Source organism: Nymphaea colorata, chromosome 4, assembly GCF_008831285.2.
Source record: "Nymphaea colorata isolate Beijing-Zhang1983 chromosome 4, ASM883128v2, whole genome shotgun sequence".
In the NCBI taxonomy this organism is placed as follows: Eukaryota; Viridiplantae; Streptophyta; class Magnoliopsida; order Nymphaeales; family Nymphaeaceae; genus Nymphaea; species Nymphaea colorata.
In genome coordinates this window covers 12,441,515-12,464,160 of record NC_045141.1, presented here as the reverse complement: position 1 = coordinate 12,464,160, position 22,646 = coordinate 12,441,515, and the positions used below count along the sequence as shown (strand labels likewise).

General features: G+C 40.5%; 1 protein-coding gene across 1 annotated transcript; it reads left to right on the top strand.

Moving 5' to 3' along the window:
* Positions 1 to 1,340: 1,340 nt before the first annotated feature.
* LOC116252678 (auxin-responsive protein IAA9) lies at positions 1,341 to 8,224 on the top strand. Its single transcript, XM_031627111.2, has 7 exons — positions 1,341 to 1,533; positions 1,691 to 1,759; positions 5,606 to 6,431; positions 6,557 to 6,783; positions 7,027 to 7,168; positions 7,302 to 7,363; positions 7,814 to 8,224. The coding sequence occupies exons 3-7, from the start codon at positions 5,641 to 5,643 to the stop codon at positions 7,849 to 7,851; spliced, it is 1,260 nt and encodes a 419-aa protein (XP_031482971.1). The 5' UTR covers positions 1,341 to 1,533; positions 1,691 to 1,759; positions 5,606 to 5,640; the 3' UTR covers positions 7,852 to 8,224.
* The last annotated feature ends 14,422 nt before the right edge of the window (positions 8,225 to 22,646 follow it).

The following is a 22,646-nucleotide window of genomic DNA, read 5'->3' as shown; positions in this document are numbered from 1 at the left end:
CCGTTCTCTCGCCCCACTCCACTCGACCGCCTCTTCCCAACAGCAGCCCCACTTTCTTCTCCTTCAAGAGCAGAGCAGAGCAGAGCAGACGCCCTCCTTTTCAACCCGCCAATGGAACATCCACGATTCAAAAGCACAGAATCCTGATCTTTTGCTTGCAACGAGATCTTCCCAGTACATTAAACTAATCTCCCCTGTCTGGTGCGGCCCGAGGAGCAATGATATCCTCGCACGAGGAAAAGGCACAAAAAAGAAGGAAAAAAGAAAGAGACGGGAGGCAACGCAACAACATCATGGCGTCGGAAAGAAAGAAAGAAAAGGACGATGAAGAAACCAGATTGAAGAAGCGGGCCAGCTGTCGCCGTCTCCACCCGGCATCCACGGCCGATTGCCGCTCCTCTGTTCCCCCGATGGCCCCCCGTGTTTCCCCCTGTTCCCTCCCCTCTCCCCTTCATATTTAATGATGCTCCTCGCTTTTTCCTTTTTACCCTTCTCCTTTTCCCTTGTTCCCCTTTACCTCCACGGGAGATAAAGGTTAATAACCCATGAATTTATCGCGATATATAAGAAAAAACAAAATAAACTTCGAGGCCGTTAAAAACGGTTCAATAGCCACTCTGTGCGTCCCATTCTGGGTACTTTTCTTTGTAAATAGGGGCATTTTCGACTTTTTGCTGCTGCCCTGAATAAAGCCCCTCCTTTTTTGGCAGTGCTGTTTCCTGTCGCTTTCGGGACCGGCCAGGGTGGTGTGTGCGGTCGCGTGGGACGATGCGTCCCCCCCTCCCCCTCGGACCTGCTCTTTCCATTTCCTTGAATTACCGTATTACCCCTGACCTTTGCTACTGCCCGCTCAGATGCGGGTGTTGTGTTTTCGTTGGAGCGATCGGGGCGTTTTCGGAATTCCTATGACCTTTCGCTTTGACTTTCGCGTTTGCTAAGTTGACGGGACTGTCCTTTGACCATGGGATTATTTTTTTAAGCTCGTGACCATAGTGTCCCTACCAACCTCGATCGTACGCGCGGCAATGAGTAGGGGTAGAATCGTCAACCGGGACCACGGACCTCGATGCTTGATCTGTTATTCTTTAGGTTCTCGAAATTACCCATGACGTTTCCTCCAAATGACGGGGAAAAAGGGGACCTGTTACCTGGCTGGCTGGCCGGAGTGGCCATCCCCTGTAGGTGAGTGAGTGAGGACCATTTGGGGACTCTGGTGATTGTGCGAACCCAGAGGACGCTTTGGTGATTCGCTGAAGATGAACGGTCGAGAGCCGGGATGGATCGGTTGGGGGATGCATTTCGGCCGTCGATATTCCAGGCAGCACCACGTATAAAAGCGAGGGCCTTCCCCGTCCGGATAGAGTTTTCTGTTCGTTTTGCCTTTTTCCGTTTGTGTTGCAAGGGGGGAAGAAGGGAGGAGAAGGAAAAGAGAGGACCTGGGAGAACCGAAAGGGAAAGAGAAAGGGAGAGAAGAACTGTAGTGGCTGTTGCTGTTGCTGCTTTGCAAATGGAGGGTCCCTAGTTGCCCGCCCGGTATCTTCTTCTTCTTGTTGTTCTTCTTCTTCTTACCCTTTCCTCTTTTTCGTAACACTACTCTTTCTCTTTCCTTTTTCCTTCGCCTCATTTTTGTTCTTCCCTGCTTTTTCATCTCTTCGTGCTTCCTTTTGCGGTTCATACGACTCGTGTGAAGCATCGAACCTTGATCCGATCCCTTTTCAATCTGCACACGCCGGAGATTCCGTCTGCAGAGGTCGCTGCGGTGAGTTGCAGTTCACTCTAGATCGTCTCTCCTTTCCTTTTCTTCTTTCTGTTTTTCATATCTCATTGAAATTGTTCAACCTTATGCGTTCTGTGTAAGCTGTTTCTCTGTAATGGTTTTTTCCGGTTTTTAGTTGACTGAAAATCGAAGACGAAAATGCTGATCCCCCCCCCCCCTTCACAAGGCGTAAGACCGATCTTTTGTCTGCGTCGTGAATCAACGCGGAATGGAGATGAGCAATTGAGTTGCAGTGAGAGTGCGGAGACTAATTTTTTTAATTCGTGTTCTTTCTCAGGGGTTTCCCGTTTTCTTTTCGCCACGTTTTGTTAGTTATTTTTCCCTCTTATTGGGTTAATTCGGTTATATTTGTTTGTTTTCTTCTGTTCTGTGACAAGTGAGAGTTTGAAAGCTGTGGATTCTAAGATAAAATTCATGTTTGTTGCTCAGCTTAATAAAATTTTTAGTACTGCCGTTCTTCTTGCCTTCGTATTTCTCCTTGCTTGCTTTCTGTTTCATTTGAACAAGATTCAGTTCAGAATCGTCTCGGTTTTAGTCCCCGCTAAGCTTCTTTCGTTCTTTTCTTTGGTTTTTCGTTCTCAATTTCTGTATTCTAACTAGTAAAGAAGGAGTCCGGTGTTTTCTGAGAGTTGCACTTGAGCTGTAAATTGTTCCTGAGCGAGAAGTGCTACTCCGTGTTCATCTGGTTTGTTTTATGAGTTTTGTGTGAAAAAGTATCTGCTTTCCTTGGAGGATTTGTACGATTCTACCGTTTCTGCTTTTAATCCTCTTTCTTTCTCTTACGGGACCATATTTGCTTCTTTAAAGCATATACTCTCTTTTTGGTTAAAGCAGCAAAATCTATTCTGCGCAAATGTCTTTCCTTGTAGGCTCTAAAATTACTATCATATTGATCAATTGGGGGATTTTATCTTTGGGTGTTTGTCCTTGTGACTAATTTTGCCTGCTGTCTCTAAAAATTCATTGTCTGACAGCTATGCGCAATTACGCAACATTATCTGATTAGGTGCTTGTGTGGTGATCGTTAACAATGCAGCGTTATTAAGGGCATGCTCTCTGAGGTGTGAAGTGGTGTGAAGTGCACCGTTTTTTCACCTCTTTAAACAACTTGTAGAAACGTTTTTAAACGCCTTTCAGGCTTCCACTAAACAGGAGATTACTCTCTCTCTCTCTCTCTCGCTGAGTCTCTCCCACCGTTGCCTTTTTCTGGGACCCTTCTCTCTCTGTTCTCTCTGTGTTGAAGAATGCCTCCTTCACGGCTGTGCTCAAGTGTGTTATCTAGCTCTCATGATCTTTGCTGGAGAACCGCCGCTTCTGCTACTGGTTGTAATTTCATGTTTTCAAAGTAAAATTTGAGTTTCTCTGCCAGATTGGATCGGGTTTCTTGTGCTAGAAAGGTTACAGGCTTGTTATAGAAGATTTTGGTATCACAATTCATCAAATTTCAATGGATTTTTGCTGGCTTCCACAGGCATGTGTTCTTCACCAGTTCCAGCAATATTTCATGAATTGGATGCAAAAGTCAGAGTTTTAGGGCTTGACAAATTGGAGCTTTTGCTATCAAGCTGTGAAAAGTCGGGTTAGAACCACGAATCAAAGAAAATAATCGAGAAAAATGATCAACAATTGAGCAAAGAACACCGCACTGTTTCCATCGAGCACCTCTTCTTAAAACTGGCATCTTTTTCTTTAAATTCAAGCATCAATTTGGCATTCACATCTGCTGGATTTTTTGTTATTTTTTTATGTTGCTGTCCCATTGTGGTTAGATTTGGACCATTTGGTTGATGAACTGATTAGTTCTTTATTTGTAATCACTCTTGTCCTTGGTGTTTTTAAATGTATAGCAGGAGTCTACTTTGTGAAGCCTTAATTCCATCAACCAGACTTTTGCATGGAGCTGCCATGATTTTTTGCCTCCTTTTCACTTTCCTCTTTGATATTTTCTCAGACGACTTCAACTGTTAGATTCTTTTGTACTTGATTTGTTTTTTCCACTTTTCTTGTTTATCATGCTTCAATAATTGTCACTAAATTTTTGGTTCATGATGCTGTAAAGGCATTGCATGTGACGTGTCTTTCTTACGAATGGAACTAGGAATTTTGTCTGTTCACAATGTGGCAAGTAAAACCTGAAACGAGGAAACTGAAACCTAGTTTCACCGAGGTTGATCAGCGCAGACCTGGGACAAGCAGTCGTACGCTGACAGTGAAGGTCGTGAATACCAAAATAGTATTACAGAAAGGTCGTCCTGGTAGACCTCTTGTTCACCGGATGCATATTGCTGATTAATTGGTTGGAGATGAGACTGGAAGCGTTGTCTTTAACCTCAAGGCATGAGGGCTATAGTGCTTTTGAGTTGTCTAGTTGCTTATTGTATATGTCTATGCTCTTGTTCAAGAGTCGTGTAAAGGTGTCTATTTTTTGTTTGTTTAGTGTTTTGGTGAATGATCTTAGAGAAGTAAATGGAGCTTTCTTGTGATATTCTAGAGCACATAGTTTGCTACAATGTCATTAAAATCAATTTTTTGAATCAAATCAATCTGTCTGATTCAGAGAGCTAGGAAAATTGAATTGCAATAACTTAATAAGAATCACGTGAAAAGGCAAAAAATAAAAAAAAAAGAAACTTTGGAAACTTAAATAATAGTAATAATACTAATAATTGAATACATGGATAAGCCACCGAATCAAAACAATTTGCAGCCAAAAGCAAATGGCAACTAACATGGGTTAAATATGTTTTTTCACGTCGCCCTTTACTTACCTATTTGTTATCATAGTGGTTGTTTTTTCATTTTTTGTCATTACTTTTATGAATATCATATATTTCACAATTTTAATCCCAATGCTCATGCTTCGCTATGCCTCGGTTTACTTCACCATGCTTAATAATGCTTCGTTTTGCCTCGTCGCATTTAACAACATTGGTTAACATTCAGATTTGGTTTGTTGCTTTTGTATTTTCTCTAAAGTTTTCATTACTTCATCTGTTAAGGGCCTCATTTTAATGTCTTATACTGGATAGATTTCCTCTAGTAGCTTATGTGGGTGGCAAGCTTATCTCCAGTTTCATTAATTTACACTTTGTCCACGTAACATTCATTTGCTATATTAGTTACTGATAATGCACTCAGCAATTCACATTGAATGTGCCACCTGTATCAAATCCTTGAACATTACTCTTTTAGGATTTGATTCTTTGTAGATTTTTTTCTGTATATTTGATTCTTGTAGCTTTTTTGCAAATTCAGCATTAGTCTTCTCCCCACAGGCAAAGTTTCTCACTAGCATGCTCAATATCTTGGTGTGTCTCTGTGATGAAACTTTATGATGAGTGTGAAAGCATTAAGAATGAAGGTGTTGGAAAAGAAAGAAAATTAATTTTTAACGTAGTCCTGGCATCTGGCTTACTTGAATGTGAATTATGGGTAATGAGACTTACCTTTAGAGTATAGAGAATAAAAAGTAAAGAAATGTGGGGTTAGTTACTAGCCTCTTATATATCTGCCTTAGGAACTAACTTCCTGTGCATGGTTTAGCAGTCATCTGTATGAGATTTTACCTCTTGTAGTTGCTTTTTGATATTGCTGTCAAATTTGATCGAGGAAGAAATTATCATCTCTCTCATGACCCATCCACCTTGCTTTCCTTCGGAACATCATGTGTGTGTTTCCTGCTGCTAGTGGCTTTCTTGAAGGCACCCTCCACAAGTGCATGTTGGGAAATATAAATCTTATCATTCTCGTAGATGATTGAGGATTAATGTCCATTGAATACACCTGGAGCTTGTCATTAACTAATGGTTGGTTAAAATTCACATGCAGGTAAGACTGACTGATAAACTGCAGGATATTCCTTAATGTCATCCCCACTTGGCCATGTAGAGGAGGGGCCTAACAAGGTCCATCTGCCAGTTCCATCTGCTTCACTGGATAGCACTGGCCAGAGTAGCCCTGAATTGACCGAGCATAACTACATGGGGCTCTCAGATTCTTCTTCTGGAGATAGCTCTGTGGTCACCTCTGGTTTGGATGCAAAGGACGAGAGCATGAACTTGAAGGAGACAGAGCTTAGGCTTGGCCTACCCGGTTCACAGTCTCCTGTAAGGGATCTCGACTTCACCCTGTCAAACAATGTTAAGGTTGGGGAGAAAAACCTCTTCCCTTTGGGTCCTGTAAAGGAAGGAACAAGTGAAGAGAAACACTCGAGAAACAGCCTTTATCCAACCTCTCAGAAAAACATCGTGTCTGGAAACAAGAGAGGGTTTTCTGATGCCATGGATGGGTTTACAGAGGTCAAAGGCAATATATGTGTGGAGGGAAAATGGATGTTTAGTGCAATTTCTGATACTGAGATTAAGACTTCAGCACAGGGAAAGTTCACTGGCAGTTCAGGATTGACGACGACTTCTGTTGGTATGAAGCAGGGTACTGGGCCATGGCAGGCAAGTGGTCTAGAACATTCTGGAGCTAGGGCTTCAGCAAGTAATCTTGTGGCAAAGAGTACTAATGTTAAGGACCTATCTGCTACTCCTATAATGAAAGAGATCGTCTCTCCAAAGATATCACTGGACAGGCCTCATGTTGCCAAGGACTCCAGCAATAAGCAAATTGGCTCTGCAAACAACCACGTTGTGGCTCCTGCTGCCAAGTATAAATGCCATTTCTATAAAAATTTATAAATTGTTAAATCTGTCTACTGTCAGTTTGCTGCTTTCCACTGGACTGGTTTTTGTTTGCCACTGGTTTTTCATTTGACCTGCCTATCAAATGCAGGGCACAGGTTGTGGGTTGGCCTCCTATCAGGTCATACCGTAAAAACACATTGGCTGCAAGCTCAAAAGCTAATGAGGAGGTTGATGGAAAGCCGGGTTCAGGACCACTGTTTGTCAAGGTCAGCATGGATGGTGCTCCATATCTGAGGAAAGTCGACCTTAAAACATGTGCAACTTATGGTGAACTGTCATCTGCTTTGGAGAAAATGTTCAGCTGTTTTACAATTGGTAAGCTCCTCTATAACATTTTTTGTCTGGGTATTCTTGTTTTCCAGGTTAAATTATTTTTTTCAACTGTTATGGAAACTGTATGGATCAGAAAATCTCTTGGGCTATTTATTTATCTTTGTGATTGCTTCTCTGCCTTGGTTTTTCGGAGACATGAAGTTTGAAAGATGGAATAATCTCTCGGTCCTGTTGTATGATGTTCTGGTGTGGGATCTAGTTACTGCTTGCTCTGCTTGGTTTCAGGTCAGTGTGGTTCTCATGGGGTTCCAGGCAGAGACCTTATGAGCGAGAGTAAGTTGATGGATCTTCTTCATGGATCAGAATATGTGCTTTCCTATGAAGATAAAGATGGCGACTGGATGCTTGTTGGTGATGTGCCTTGGGAGTACGTTTCTTGAGGCTAAGACATATTTGTTTCCATGTAGCTGTGAAATTTGTAACTGTCCTTAAAGAGTCAAGTATCCCCGAGTTTTGAAGATTGAATTTCTTGTTGATTGAACTATTGTGCTTTTCTGCAGTATGTTTGTTGATTCATGCAGACGGCTACGGATTATGAAGGGATCTGATGCCATTGGCCTTGGTACGTGCTCTTCTTAGTTCAGTTTGTCAATCCATTGGGATTTTGAGAAATGCATGATCAATCATTTTCGTTGGTTTTTCCGATCTCATAATAGAATACTTTTATTCAACCTGATGTCATCATCACGTTGAATGAGCCTAGAAGGCTAGAACTTGACATGGTAAGGTGTCATAGTTGACTTGTTTCATCACATAATACTTCCATTTGGTGGTCTAAGTTTGCAACCTAAATTCTTAATCATTTTGAGCACGGGATTCAATTTAAGTTGTGAAGAGTTGAAATTATTCTTGCTTTTAGTTAGGATGTTTTAGTAGCTATTTGGAAATTGTACTTGTTTTGAAATTTGAGTGCTTTGATCCCCTCTCTCAAGTATTTGATGTTTAATTCTGTTTTGATAATCTAATTATAGGACGCAAATCTGACATTCTGCCTTCAACTCTTGTTTTACAGCTCCTAGGGCCATGGAGAAATGCCGTAACAGGAACTAGTTTGAAGCATCTGAATCATGGATGCTGTCTTCTGGTCGACGGGAGTTTGGGTGGACTCTAGCTTTTGCGGAATTTACTTGACAGTCCAAATCCTGTCTGAGTCTGCGATTAACTGTACTATGGGCATCATGATGGTGTCCAACCGCGGAGGATCTCATGTGCTGGGAGATGGTCCGTGGGCTAGATGCTACGTTATTATTGCAGCCTGAAACTGAATTTTTAGTTAGACATGTTTAAACGAACTTGGCTAGTACAGACGTTAGGTATATTGTATGCTTTCGAGTCCTTGGTTGTTTTCACCGAACATTGTCTGTAAAAAGGCCAGTCTGTTGTCTACTTTACCAGCGAGGAAAAAGTATGTTCTGCTCTGTTCTATCGGGTCTTCCACGACTGGAGGTGGCACTTATATGCGTCTTGGCACTATCCTTTGAAGTTTGTTATTTATTCCTGATATTTTCTTCCCTTCAAAGATTGCAACGACCGCGCGTTGATTGTGTTAGAACGGGTTAGCATTGGTTCCCCTGAGGTGGATCTTTCCTGCGTGCTTTGTTTTTTTTTTTTGGGGTAGTTATGAATGAGCCGGTCGTGCTTAGTACACGTGATGATGATGTCTCTTCCCCTTCGAATTGATGTCTTGGAATTCAGGACTGACATCTCCTGCTGCACATGCGCTCTGAACCGCGTCGGCATGCAGCATAGTCCAATGCGTATCACATCATCTCATTGCATAAAAGGGCGGCAGGCAGCGTGATCGTTTTGTCGATCTTTTTCGTTTTCTAAGCGCTGAATTATTTTAATTAATTATTTATTTTCAGAAAAAAAAAAATCAATGTCTTAACTGGTTCCCCTTTTAGTAAACCGGCCTGGTAGGTAAGGGTGTCGGCTGTTTTAGTACACGAGTGGATCTCAAGCTCATATTTTAACTCGCTCATATTTCAACTCGTCTTTTTAGTTGGCTCGAAATCGAGTTCGAGTGGGCTGTTTTAGTACACGAGTGGAGATCAAGCTCATAGTTCAACTCGAACTTTTAAGCTTGACTCAGGCTCGAGTAAAAATTGAATAGCTGTTTTAGTACACGAGTGGATCTCAAGCTCATATTTTAACTCGCTCATATTTCAACTCGTCTTTTAAGTTGGCTCGAAATTGAGCTCGAGTGGGCTGTTTTAAGTACACGAGTGGAGCTCAAGCTCATAGTTTAACTCGAACTTTTAAGCTTGACTCGGCTCGTAAAAATTGAATAGCAAAATGCAATTACTACTTATTTTGTTTTGAGTTTCATTTCTCAACATGTGTTTTTTCTCCTCACTTTCTTTGATTTCATCAAAATGGGAGGCTGGCACCGTCTCACCGACAATGGGCGATCGGTGAGGCTGCAAAACGCTCTCCTCTGCTGTAGATCAGCCAATGCCCAAGGTGCTATACTGTGTCTCAATCTCTCTCTCAATCTTAAACTCCCAAGGCTTGAAAATCCTATTCAAGTGAGGGTTTTAAAAGTCCTCACTCAACGAGGGTTGAGTGAGTGAGGGTTTCTCCGTGCTACCCTCGCTTGCCTGAGCGAGGGTTTCTGAAACAGGGTTTTTGAAACCCTATCGCTCAAGCGAGCGAGGGTTTCTTGAACCCCTTGCTCAAAGGGTTTTTCTTTCTGAAACCCTTAAAAACCCACGCTTGACAAGGGTTGAGCGAGCGAGGGTTTCTTGAAACCCCATTGCTCAAGCGGGTGAGGGTTTCAGAGTCTGAGCTTTTCCCATTTCAAAAACCCTCATGGGAGTGAGCAAGAGTTTCTGTTCGTAGAGTCCTCTGGAAATATTTTTGTATTTATTCTAAAGTTAGATTCTTCTCTCTTCCTCTGCACATCGACCTTCCCCTGTCACCCTTACTGTAAATGAGCTTATCAAGCCTTAGACTCGAGCTTGAGCTGAACTCGAAACTATCGAGTCGAGCTCGAGTTACTTCCATCGAGCCATTCTCGAGCTTGAGCTCGAGATTTCATTAGTCGAGCCAAGCTTGAGCTGGCTGAACTCGAGCTCGACTCGGCTCGTGTTCACCCTTCCCTTACTAGTAGGACCGACTCTGGAATCAAAGATCGGTTTTGGAAGCCAGTTCACCTCGCGGCCTTGCTACATTGCCCGAGTTTTATCAAGTGGATTTGTCAATTCCATTGCAAGGCCGTCCTTGGTGTTAGAGGCCCCTACCTTGATGGTTTTAGAAACCATCTAGTCTAGCTAAATAAACAGTCGTGCTCTTGTTTTGGGACACGAGCTTACACTAGAGGAGCTGGTTTATTGACTCGAGCTTGAGCTGGCCTCATAGAGTTCGAATAAAGTTCTAGCCAAACAATATGCAATTCGAGTCACTCTCATTGTACATTTCTACTTTCTTCCATGGTCTTTGGAATCAAGGTAGGGTAAGCCCAAAACTTACGTTTAAATTATAAAATTATAGATCTTAAATTGGAATTGTTAGATGCTTGTTGGTTACAATTTTTTACACACGTATAATTAATAAATTTTTTACATATTCAGATTTGGGATCGGAATCTAATAACGCTGCTCGTAGTAGGTCTGTTCCAAAATAGGATTAGCGAAGTCTTGTTAATGTTGTTGTGTGCTGCCTTCTGAGGCTCCAATCTTCTGGGTTTCTTTACTTTTTAACTTAATTGGTTTTGTCATTTCTAGAATAAGAAAATAGGCCACTGTGGTCCAATCACGTTCAGATGATATTGGGCCAACTGACTGATTGATATATGTAGGACCAAAATCGATACTGACAATACTTACTTGGCAGATTATATAGATCTGCTCGGCTTGGTTGGTTCATGACATGAATGTACTCGATAACAGTTCATTGGCTCGATTTTGCTTGCCTTGGTCCTTTTATGCTGGGCTTGGTGGATTGGAATTAAACTTCCAGATTCCACGGCCGGCTCGTGGCTCGTGTCATGTTTGATGGTGGACAATTAACCCACAAATTTTACTCTCCTGTACAGACGACATGGAATTTTTATTCCATGCTTTTTTTGGGGACCGATAATAGGGAGTGGTCTCTACATGCCGCCCATTAAGGGAAGCTACATGAAGTCGAAATGGTTGTCCTCAGGGCGGAGCCAAGGTAGGGCCTACATGGGCTACATCTCGGTAGCCGATCATGTGGCAGAGCTCAACTCTCTCTCTCTCTCTATATATATATATATATATATATATATATATATATATATATCCCCTAAAAGCTGGTTATGACAAATGTGAGTTATTTTGCTTCATTAGAGGTGCCATCATCAATTATTAATTAGTTGTTATATCGATTATGGCAAATGTGTGTACCATTTTGCTTCATTAGAGGTGACGTCATCAATTATATGTCCTGCTCGACTTCCAAACAGGCAATGGCCCCACTGCCTATTCTGTGGCAGCCATGCTTGTTCAAGGTGCTTAGAGATACTTCCCCAATTTTCTACTCTAAGAAGAAGGATCTATTTTAGCCATTTACTATCACATGCAAGTATTCCTTTTACCTTTTTTAGATGAGTTATCTGTTATGAAAATTTCATTTTGACTGTTTTCTGATAAAGGTTTTTGATGAGTAGTCTATGTTCACATCAAAGGGAGTATGTCCAATGAATGGAGTAGGGTTCATAGGTGTCCAGTCTCTGTTTCGAGCTCATGTGACATCAATTCCCTATAATGCAAAAGGGGGGCATCGATATAAAGGTTGAAGTATAATGTGGGCATCATCCCAAGATAACTAAAACAAACCTAATGCCCTGAAAGGATGAGAAAAAGGGTCAAGGCTTCTGCTTTTAGCTAGACGGTAGAATGAACTACTCCTACATACCTAAGGTAGCTATAAATATACATGTGATCCTAAAATATTATGCTCTCGAGGCAGCTAGGTATTTATATAGTAAAAAGGGATGAGGATAAGTATCTCTTTGTAAGACGACATACTTTTTTTTTTTTACTTCAAATCTTATACAGACTTACGTCAGTTTTTTCACCTGTCTTGTTGTTTTTACATTTTTGTAACAATGGGTGTTCTAATTAATTGTCTACCACATGTATGGATGCGTTATTCATGTGTTGCATAAATGTTAGAATTTTATCTACTGGTCTTCTGCTTGTATACTTCACTCTTTCATAATGATAATGATTTTTATTTATGAGGTACTTTCATTGCTTACAAATTGAAGCTTCCAAGAGATGTTTATTATGTTCATCAAGTGATTACAAAAAAGGGTAAACTTTGTGATACGCATTTTTAGCATTGCTAATGTTTAACGGTGCAGATCTAGTGTCAATAAAGGGTGTGTTTGTTTCACCAGGGATATGAAATCCACGGTGATTTGAGGTCACCAGGATCTCAAAAAACAATTTTGTGGATTTAAGGTAGGACATTCCTTCTCTCCCTACTTCCCCCTACAATCTGACTTTAAATCAACGGTTTTTTTACATGTAACATGTGATTTAAGATCCATGATATTAGGATCCTCAACTTGTTTAAATTAAAGATTTTACAATGCATACCTTTTAGTTGCAGTTTTGGATCTGAGATCTGACACAACCATACAGTATCTAAGTGCTATTATCTTCAAAGTATGGGTAGATAATCTCTTTCATGATTTCATCATCGCTGAAGCTTATCCGCGATTCATTTTCAGTTACAAGAATTACTGCCAACAATGAAGCATCTACTGAGTAGAGGCAATGAAACATCCGCAAGGCCTTTCATGATCACTTAAGCCACCTACTGAGTAGAGGCAATGAAACAGGGCGTTTGTCTTGCAAGATGCGGGAAGGGATAACAGTCACTGCAGCAGAGAATGTCAGTTTATTAGCCCCTATTTCTGAAGAGGAAATCATTTAGGCGATTAAGGGTGCCGACCCTGACTCTGCGCCTGGCCCTGATGGTTTCCCAAACAAGTTCTACATTCAAAACTGGGATATTGTTAAAGAAGACATCCAAGCTTATATAAGAGATTTTTTTGCTCATGGTAGGCTGGTTCGCAAGGTCAACCGTACACATATCGTCGTCATTCCTAAGATTCCAGGTGATCATAATATTGAGAATTTTAGGCCCATCTCGCTCTGCAACAGCACCACCAAATTCTTGAGTCGTATCATGGTCAGGAGAATGAGACCTATCTTATGTCGTATTATTGATGTGAACCACAATGCCTTCTTAGCAGGGAGATGCATCCAAGACAGTATTTTGTTAGCTCAGGAACTGATCCACTCTATGGAAGCTAGGAAGAGCAAGTCACTTTGCGTGAAAATTGACTTCAGCAAGGCCTACGACAGAGTGTCTTGGGAGTTCTTGGAGAATGCCATGCAAGTGTTGGGCTTTGACGCCATTTGGATACAAAAAGTGATGACTTTGGTTAGAACTGTCAGTATGACAGTAGTCCTCAATGGCAAGGAAGGAAATTGGTTTTTTCCTCAAAGGGGTTTAAGACAGAGTGACCCTTTGTCTCCGTACCTTTTCCTCATTGTTGCTGAGATGTTCACGAGAAGCCTGAAGCATGTCATTAACAATAAGCAAGTTAAACTGCCCACGATAGGTAAAGACAGGTCTGGCATTGATTCTCTGTTTTATGCTGATGACTTGATCATGTTCGCAGCCTATCACATGAAGTCATTGAAGACCATCAAGGGTATCCTTCAAGAACTGGAAAACTGCTCAGGGCTCAAAGTAAACAAAGATAAAAGCACTATCATTGGGATCAACACCAGCCCAGTAGAGCTTAGCAAGGCTGCTCGAATTATGGAGTGGCAAGATGGGCAACTCCCCTTTAAATATCTTGGAGTACCTCTTCAAAACAAACGGTTGGTAGAAAATAAATGTTCTGGATTGTTGCTTAAAATTGATCAGAAATTGGGCAGCTGGAAGAACAAATTGCTGTCTTATGCAGGCAGAATTTGCTTAATCAGGTATGTCTTATCCACTATCCCCTCTTACACAGGCATGGTATATAAACTACCTCTTAAATTTATGCAAAAAGTCGAAAGCCTGTGTGCTAACTTCCTCTGGGTTAGCAATAATAACATAAACAAAACACATTTGGTTAAATGGGATCAACTTTGCTTACCGAAGAGCGAAGGAGGAGTTGGCATGAGAAGGATCAAGGACACTAATATAGCAAATCTTGCCTATCTAGCCTGTAGAGCGCTTAGCACCAACAACATTTGGGCAGTTTATGTTAGAAAGAAATACCTCAAGGAACATGGTTTGTGGCATGATATGTCTTTCACTAAAAGTTCTATCATTTGAAAAGATATAGTTAAATCTTGGAAGCAAATCAAGGACAAAGTCTGCTGGCAAATTAAAGATGGCACAAGAGCCAAATTTTGGATTGACAGTTGGCGGTGATTGATGTTAATGACCCAATTCTTGAGGTTATCAATACTAGAATCACTGTTAGAGAGGTTATGTATGGCCCTAATCAAGCGCTGCGTGATACTGTGAACAGATGGAGGCCTGATATTGTGACACTCACCATGGTGGATAATCAGGCTGATACACTCGTCTGGGCTAATCAGCACTCCTGCCCAATCAATCGGAAACAGATTTGGGAGGCCATCAGGCTGCATGAGGAAACTGAAAAGTGGCAACAGTATATATGGGTTAAACATGGATTACCAAGGGCCACTTGGACAGTCTACATTGGATGTTATGGGAGAACCATGACTGAAAACAGACTCAAAAAACTAGGGATGCAGTTGGCCTCTAGGTGTGTTCTATGCCAAAACCATGAGGAGGATGAAAGCCACTTGTTTTTTGGATGTCCGAAGTCGGAAATTTTATGGCAATTCATTGCAGCCAAATTCAATCAAAAGATTTCTCGCCAACCGTCCATTAAACAATGCCTTGTTTGGTGGTTTAGAAGGAAATTTAGAAGAAAACTGTGGGAGGGCAATGGAAAATAACTTTCCACATGGCCATATGGTTCCTATGGCAGTTGAGGAACAAGGTTAAACATGAACAGGAACATATAGTTGGTGACTACTGCTCTATATTTTGAGAATATTGCATAGAACAATACAAAAAAGTTAATCGTAATAGAATGGACAGTCAAAAAGTGGGAATCTGGCTACGCCAAGGCATCATGGCAGCAGATTGGAGCCTCCAAGAAGGAGTTAGTTATAACATCCACATCGCATCTTGGCATGGTGAAGGTTTGAACCGTACTGCAGGACTGATTAGATGTTACAATGGAGAATACATGTTTGGAGTCTGTTCGTGGTCGAAAGAAGGGCGAGCATTCTCTGAGAACTGGATCTTGAACAAATGTCTAGAGAAGATCAATACTTCTGAGCATCTCATTGTTGTACAAGCCAACAATGAGGCTTGGAAAGATAAGCTAGACAAAGTCATCAAAGGTACCACAGACAGGGCAAGACATCTTTTGCACGTGCAGAGGCTTATCAGCAAATTGAAGTTGGCGTACCATCAACCTTCTGTGGAAGTATGTAGTATGTTGTGTTTGTGTTCCGATAATAGGGGATATAAAGAATGCTTTATGGGACAAGTTGGCTGGGATCCCAGTCAACTTTCATTTTGGTAATGTAATCATCCTCACAAGGATCTGATTTTTTTTGTATATATCTCTATTTTTTGTTAATAAAATGGATGAGGGCCTATCCCTCAACAGGTTTTCACCGGAACAATGAAGCATCTACTACGGAAGCTTCATGCCGCCAACGTCCATCTTCAGTGGCACATTCTAACTAATGCAACAATGGAGAGACATACAGGATATCGCTAGTGCAATTAATGACGTCGGTGATACCGTTCCAATATCACCATAGGCTGTTTTACTTGAATTATTCAGGAACAGCCTTCAGAGAGAGGCGGAAGTCAGAAATAGAAGGCTGAATTATAGTTTCAAAATTTTGACAAGGGACAAAATAATCATTTTCCAAAATTTTTATATACAATAAAAGAATTTTTTTAAAATTTATGTGTAAATTTTTATTTTTTATTTTTCGAAAGGGGGCCAGGGCCGGGCCCCTACCCCCATTGCCTCCATCCCTCAGACCCCATAGGGCCATACATAGACTTTTCAAATCTAGTTCTAAGAACAAAATCATCACCAATATCCACACAAGTTCTGGACATCTTGTGAGTGAATCATGAGTATCACCAACATATTGACATTTGGATGTCCAAAATGAACTAAAAAGATTTAGGAAAAGCAAGCATATCATCAAAAGAAGGCGCCAACCTACTTAACTAAATTGCCTAATGGAACATCAAAGTTTGGTTCTTCATCATGGTAGCTACCCAAACAGGTGCTTTTAATAAAACCATAAAAGCTCCAAATTCTAAATGCTCCATTACCAGAGGCGAAGCCAGGGGGCTGGCAAGTGCCATGGCCCACCCTCATGTTTTTAGATTAATAAATGCTGCCTGTAATTTTTAAAAATTTTAATTTAAGATATATAAAAATGTTGAAAAATTATATTTTGACCCCTATCAAAATATTGAATATAGAGTTCACCTCCCCAACAAAACAAATTTCTAACTCCACCCCTACTCATTAGGGCAATTAAGGAGGTTGGTACCCTTTATTGATGATATGCTTGCTTTTCCAAACCTTTTTTGGCTTTGGTTCAGAACCTAATAATATGGCAATATATTGGTGAAACTTAGATGCCCTTCACAAAATTCACGGGTTGGAGTGTTTATGAGTTTTTTTTTATTTAAATGTTGCATAATTGTTCGTGTAATTTAGACTTATTGAAAGTGCTTATGCCGCTCTTAACCATATATGCTTTTGAAGATGTTTACATATTTGAATTTGAATGTGGAGTTAAAGGAAAATGAAAAAATGTGTATACCATATCTGAATCTAAATCCAAATTCACAATGTGAATCCGATGCAAATGTAAATGCAACCTCATTGCAATATGTTAAGAACTGATTTTCAAAATATATAGACATTAAATATATGATATTTATTTAAAATTAAATTCAGTCGAATCCAAATCTGAATCCGAATGCAGTCATATATTTATCTACATTGAAATCTTCATTAAGTCTGCATTCAATCGGAGTTCTTCATCAGATGTTAAATTATTTGAAATTCCATCGTATCCAAAATTGAGTCAGGATCTTAACTGGATAATGATGTCAGGGTCTTGACTTGCACTAGATAGAACAAAAGAAGTTAACAAAATTATCCTCGAGAGTCGGTTCAGGTTCGTCATCAAATCGGTCAGGAAAAGCGAAGCGAATCGCACAAACGAGACGAACCGCCGTAGGCGCGCGTCAAGGATTTCAAAATGGCGCCATTTCTGTCCTGGCGTGGTGGTTGTCTCAATGTCGTTGCCATGACCATGGCGGAGACGAAAAGGAGAGGGAGGAAAGCGGTTGCTCAATACTGCACCCCAAGGAGATCCGCTCGGTTGGGCAGCGGGCCGCATTCAGCTGGTAGCTTTGATGGTGAAGGAGTTGAATCCGCGACGGTGGCGGCAGTCTCCGGCGGCACCAGCCGAAGACGGCCCTCTCGATCTGTTAAGGCACTCCATGGGAGGGACGCCAACCTTGGGTACACAGCCGATGCCGAGAAACTGGCAAATACGCCCCTCGGAAGATCTCCGAGAATCGAAACTCCGACGGCAGCCAATTGCGGTTTGCTTGATAAGATTCAAAAGAGAAGGTCTCCCAGGTTCATTGTTGCTGTTTCACGGGGAGAAAACAAAGAGAACGAGGGGTATACCGTCCACGGTGATGGGTTGGTGCATCCGTATGTGGTGAAGCTGAAGGAAGGGAGGGTGAGGGAGAGGGAGGCGAAAGGTAATCGCAATGGAACGAGTCAGCTTGCTCTTAGGAAATCTCCTACGTCTGCTCCACACAATGAAAGCCGTCCATCCAACAGCGAAATTTATGGCAGTATGCCAGAAAGAAGGTCCCCGAGATTCATCCATGGGGCTTATGATGAAGAAAAGAAGGAGAGAGAGAGGAATGTTGTCCATGACTGCGAGTTAGTGCAGACCAGGGTGAAGGAGTATAGTCCAAAGTGCTCGCAGGAAAGCTCCTAAATTTGCTACACCGGATGAAATTCAGAGATCCAATTTCCGAACTTCTGGTAATACACCAAAGATAAGGCCCCCAAGATTCGTTGATGCTATTTCCGATGCAGATGGGAAGGAGAATGAAGGAAATGTCACGGTGATGCGCGCGAATGTGAGAGAACATGTGAATAAGGGTATAAGGGAAGCAACGTGTAGCCGTATATAATCTTTTGCTGATAAAAAGGCAGAACGGGTGACGACAAAGGTGGAAAATTGGATGAGAACAATGAGACGAAGAATTCCAGTAAGCAATCTGCAGCGGGAGAACGCACGGAAAGGACAGATATTGTTTCAGGGAAGTTCATGCGTAACGGAGGAGGAGCAGGGAGGAAAAAAGGAACACTTCTTCTGATCTTATGAAGGACGAGAGAGGAGAGAAGAAGAGGTTGAGGGAAGAGAATGGAATTCACAAAAAAGAAAGCTGTGTGGAATCAGAAGTTAAACACGGTTACCATGACGACTCTGTTAGGAGGAAATCTGGGACTCTGTTGGAAAATTTTGGTTTTCTTGGCTGGTCACAAGATCAACAAAAGGCACTTGAAGGAGCTTACTTGATAACCAGGCCTTCGCCACACTTTTGGAGGGAGATTGCTAAGTTGGTGAGTTCCTATTATAATATAGCCTTCCAATACGACGGTAGTGATTCTCGTTTATTCTTTTCTTCCCGTACTTTACTGCTTGAACATTTGTTCATTCGTTTTCTTTTTAATAGCCGCACTGGTTTTCATAATATCCAGTTTCATAATATGCTGCCCCCATCCTTCATTTTTATATGCTTTCTACTATGTTAATTTATGTTTCTTTCTGGGAAATGCTGTTCATTGTTGGATTGTCTAGAGGATGTTTGTGGGACACTTTTATTGACTTATTTTGTTTTTCTTGCTTTGCATTTGTGCCAACCTTAACCTATAATGTGATGACCAATGTGTATATTTTGGGCATCAAGGGAAAATCATGTCTTTATATATATTACAGTTTTACTGGAATATTAGGAGGATAATTTAAAACCTATCCATACCAGAAATGTAGTTCTGACTTCTGACTAACATTAATATCATCCAAAACTAAAAACCAAGGGAAAGAAACCTGCATATCTCATATGTTTATAGGTGGATGAAACCTGGATATCTCATAATTGAGCTAAAAGGAACCTGCATATCTCATATGTATATAGATCAGGGATATCCTAATATTATGAAAATAAAGTTGGGTAACTGCATATGTTTATAAAATAAAAATTGAAGTCTAAAGGCCCCTCATTTGGGAAACTAACATATAAACAATAGCATTGTATTTAATATGGATATAATGTTTTAGAGTCTATCTCACATGGGTGAGGGTGTGGAGTATGGCAAATTTCAGAAAAACATGGGTGCATGTGTAGCAAGGGTGCATATATATATATATATATATATATATATATATATATATATAAAGTCACATCCTAGATTTCAAAATTTGTAGCATTCTGTTTCTTACATGTAATATGCATACTCTAGCCTCTGCTTTCAGATTTTACAATCTTAAAAAATAAGTAGACATTAAACAAGTAGCTGTTGCACATCTAGTATTATAAATTTATAACTGTATAAATATACAACATATAATACATATAACATGTATAAGATTGATTAACAAAATTGGTAACACATGTATAGAATAAGCAGTATATGTGCGTGTGTGTGTGTGTTAATATATATGAAAACATGTTCCCAGATTAAGAAAACTTATAAAGAACAACAACATATATGACCATATAGCACATGCAATATATAAAGTTATTATACCGTCTAATATTAAACTGCAAAAGTCTGCACTAAAAATACTAAAATCAGTATAACAGATACAACAAAACAGAAAAAAATGGAAAATAGAAGGATCAGTTCTAAAAAAATAAAAATAAAAAAGAGGACAAAAATAATCTTGATGCAGTTTGACCATAACGGATGCATGCTGACCGTAGCCAGTGCCGTGTTGGAGGCACACCCACACCCACACCCACACCTGAGTTGTGTCGATTCGGGTGCTTTTGCTGTTTTGGTGAGTCCAGGAGATGTAGTTTAGAGTCTATAATTCAAGGTTATGTAAGGCACTTCCAGGTTGGGGAAGAAAATGCTTTCTAAGAATCACACTTCCAAAGAGAAAAAACTTGATGCTTCTGTGGAATGGTTTTCAGATCTATTTTCTGTGACAAAGCAAGTTTCCCCTTACTTGACAAATAGGCTTAGGTTACCTTGAGAGAAGGCCAACTGCCAAGAGAGGACACTAGGAGTCTAGGACTACACAGACAAGTACACTATACCCTCACATCCCTTCATTGCTCAGGAGAGTACAAAACAGAATGCAATTGGTGACAAATTAAAAAAGATAAAAGACACAATATTGCAAAATGAGAGATCATCTAAGTAACATGGGCTTTGGAACATACAATTTGCTTTCAAACAAGACAAGGTGGAACACCAGAAGCAAGGAAGTGGAGCCACTGCCTGTCCCTGGAAGGCCATGAGCATGCATATCTATGGATAGAAGATTGGCCTTACCCAAGGTCTCCTGCCCTGGGTCAATCTTGATAGTAGTAGATTGGTTCTCTAGTCTAAGTATGCCACCTCCATGCTGGCACCCATTGACTTCACTCCGAACGAGTGGCCAAACTCTTTGTGAAGGGTGTGGTGAAGTATTGGGGGATCCCACAAAGTCTCGAAAGTGGAAGAGATCCCTAGTTCACACTTCACAGTGCGATTCTGGGCAAGCTACTAGAGTCAGAACTACACATCTCCACTAGCTTCCACCTGGCCAGACAAAGGGTGACATGCCCTCTTTGAGGAAGACATAAGGCACTTCGTAAGCGCAACAAAAGGGCTTGGGGGCATCTTTTGGATGTGGCCCTGGTAAAACCTCCAAATGGGTGAGGCATTGGCCTCTTCGAGCTTGCAACTGGGTTAAGTTTTTTTTTTTTCCCTTATTGAATCAATGATCACTCCATATACACATACACACATGCCTATATATATATATATATATATATATATATATGTTTAGGCATTCAAGATGAAAAAAACAGAAAGGCAACACTTGTTTGATATGTCCTTTTAGTGTCCTGGTGTGTGAGAATTGAGTCCTGTCAATGTGGGGTGTGCGACTGAAGTCTCCATGTGACAGCTTAGCAGCTAGATATTCTCTTGATTTGGAAACAATTAAACTATTCTCTATTGAAAAAGGTGTAAATTATTACAGTAGTTGTAAGATTTAAAAATGACTGACAAACAGGTTTCAATTGCATAGAAATGGGGCGTGGAGGGAGAGCAGATGCTTTCTGGAGTATGACGACTTCTTTTACCTGCTCTTTCATATTATCTCTTCGTTGATTATCCTTATATATATATATATATATATATATTGTATGATTTTGGAACTGCAAGATCTGTCTAAATGGCTTGAATTGTGGCTTATAGTGGATCCAAATGTCATAAAGTGCATAGTGCATATTTCTAGATAATAGGATTCACACACGTGCTGACACATATGTATGTATGTGTGTGTATGTAGCTGAACCCCATGCAAGTGCTATCTGAGAATGCTTTGCACCACGGTTTGCAGTTCATGTATAACTACCCAGAATATTTTCGGTTATACATATGAAGTAGATAAAATTTCAAAATTTCACGTGACTAGGCCTCTGAACACCTGTTCTGGTTGCTATACCTGTAAAATGAGTAATTCTTCACTTGATAGTGATTTTGCATGCTTCTTTGTGTATTAGTAATTCAAAACCTGAACTTTAATCTTTTATGTTGTTTAAAACATGCTGAGTCTTGCAACTAAGTTTATCTAGGCCCCTACGCTGGCTGTTCCTTGGAAATTGCCGTCCAGAAATGCTTAGTTAATTGCCTAGTGTGCTTAGGATCGTGTAAGCATTCAATAACTTGGGCATTTTCCTTCTACTGAGATTCCTTTTTTTTTTTTTCCTTTCTCTTATTTTTTCCTTTTTCTACTTCTTGAGGCAATTTTTCTTCTTCTTCTGCAATCAGAAATATCTTTTGAGGGATGTCGCATAGCTTTTCAGGCTAATGGGTATGTATACCATAACTTGTCAGTTTGATTCTCGTGTCTGCTATTCGCTTGGACCTTATGGGGTGGGGTATCATACTGACCACACTTAGGTCTCTACACAGCCCTGGATCCTAGAGGCAAAGAGAAAACCTGGGGAAGGGGGCAGGGGGGTGTTCCGCTCCTCAGGCGTTGCCTCCTTGACTAATTCTTTTGATGTTGATTGTGCATTACACACACACACACACACACACACACACATAAATCTTCCTAATACTTTTTACTGCTTAGTGAAATTATAATGTAGCACAGTTTTTAGTTTTTACTATAAACAATGTTAACATGGAAGTTTTGATTATGTTGAAGGCCTTGTTAACTCTTTTCTTTTGCAAAAATAGACTAGTAGTTTTAGCCTTTTAGGCTTACATTTGAGAAATTCAAATTAGAAATTTAGTAGTTAGTATTAGGAAATTGGAAGGTCCTGCATGCTCTATAACATTAGAAAGCACAAATATTAAATTGTGGTATTGCTTTCTTCATGCCATATAGCCTTTAACTTCAATTTTGCAACTTTATTAAATTTGTTCTTCAAATTGTTAGCTATATTTGGTAACATGTTATAGAATGTCTAGTGTGACTCTTATCGTGCATTTTGATGGTTTAACTTTTGTAAGTTGA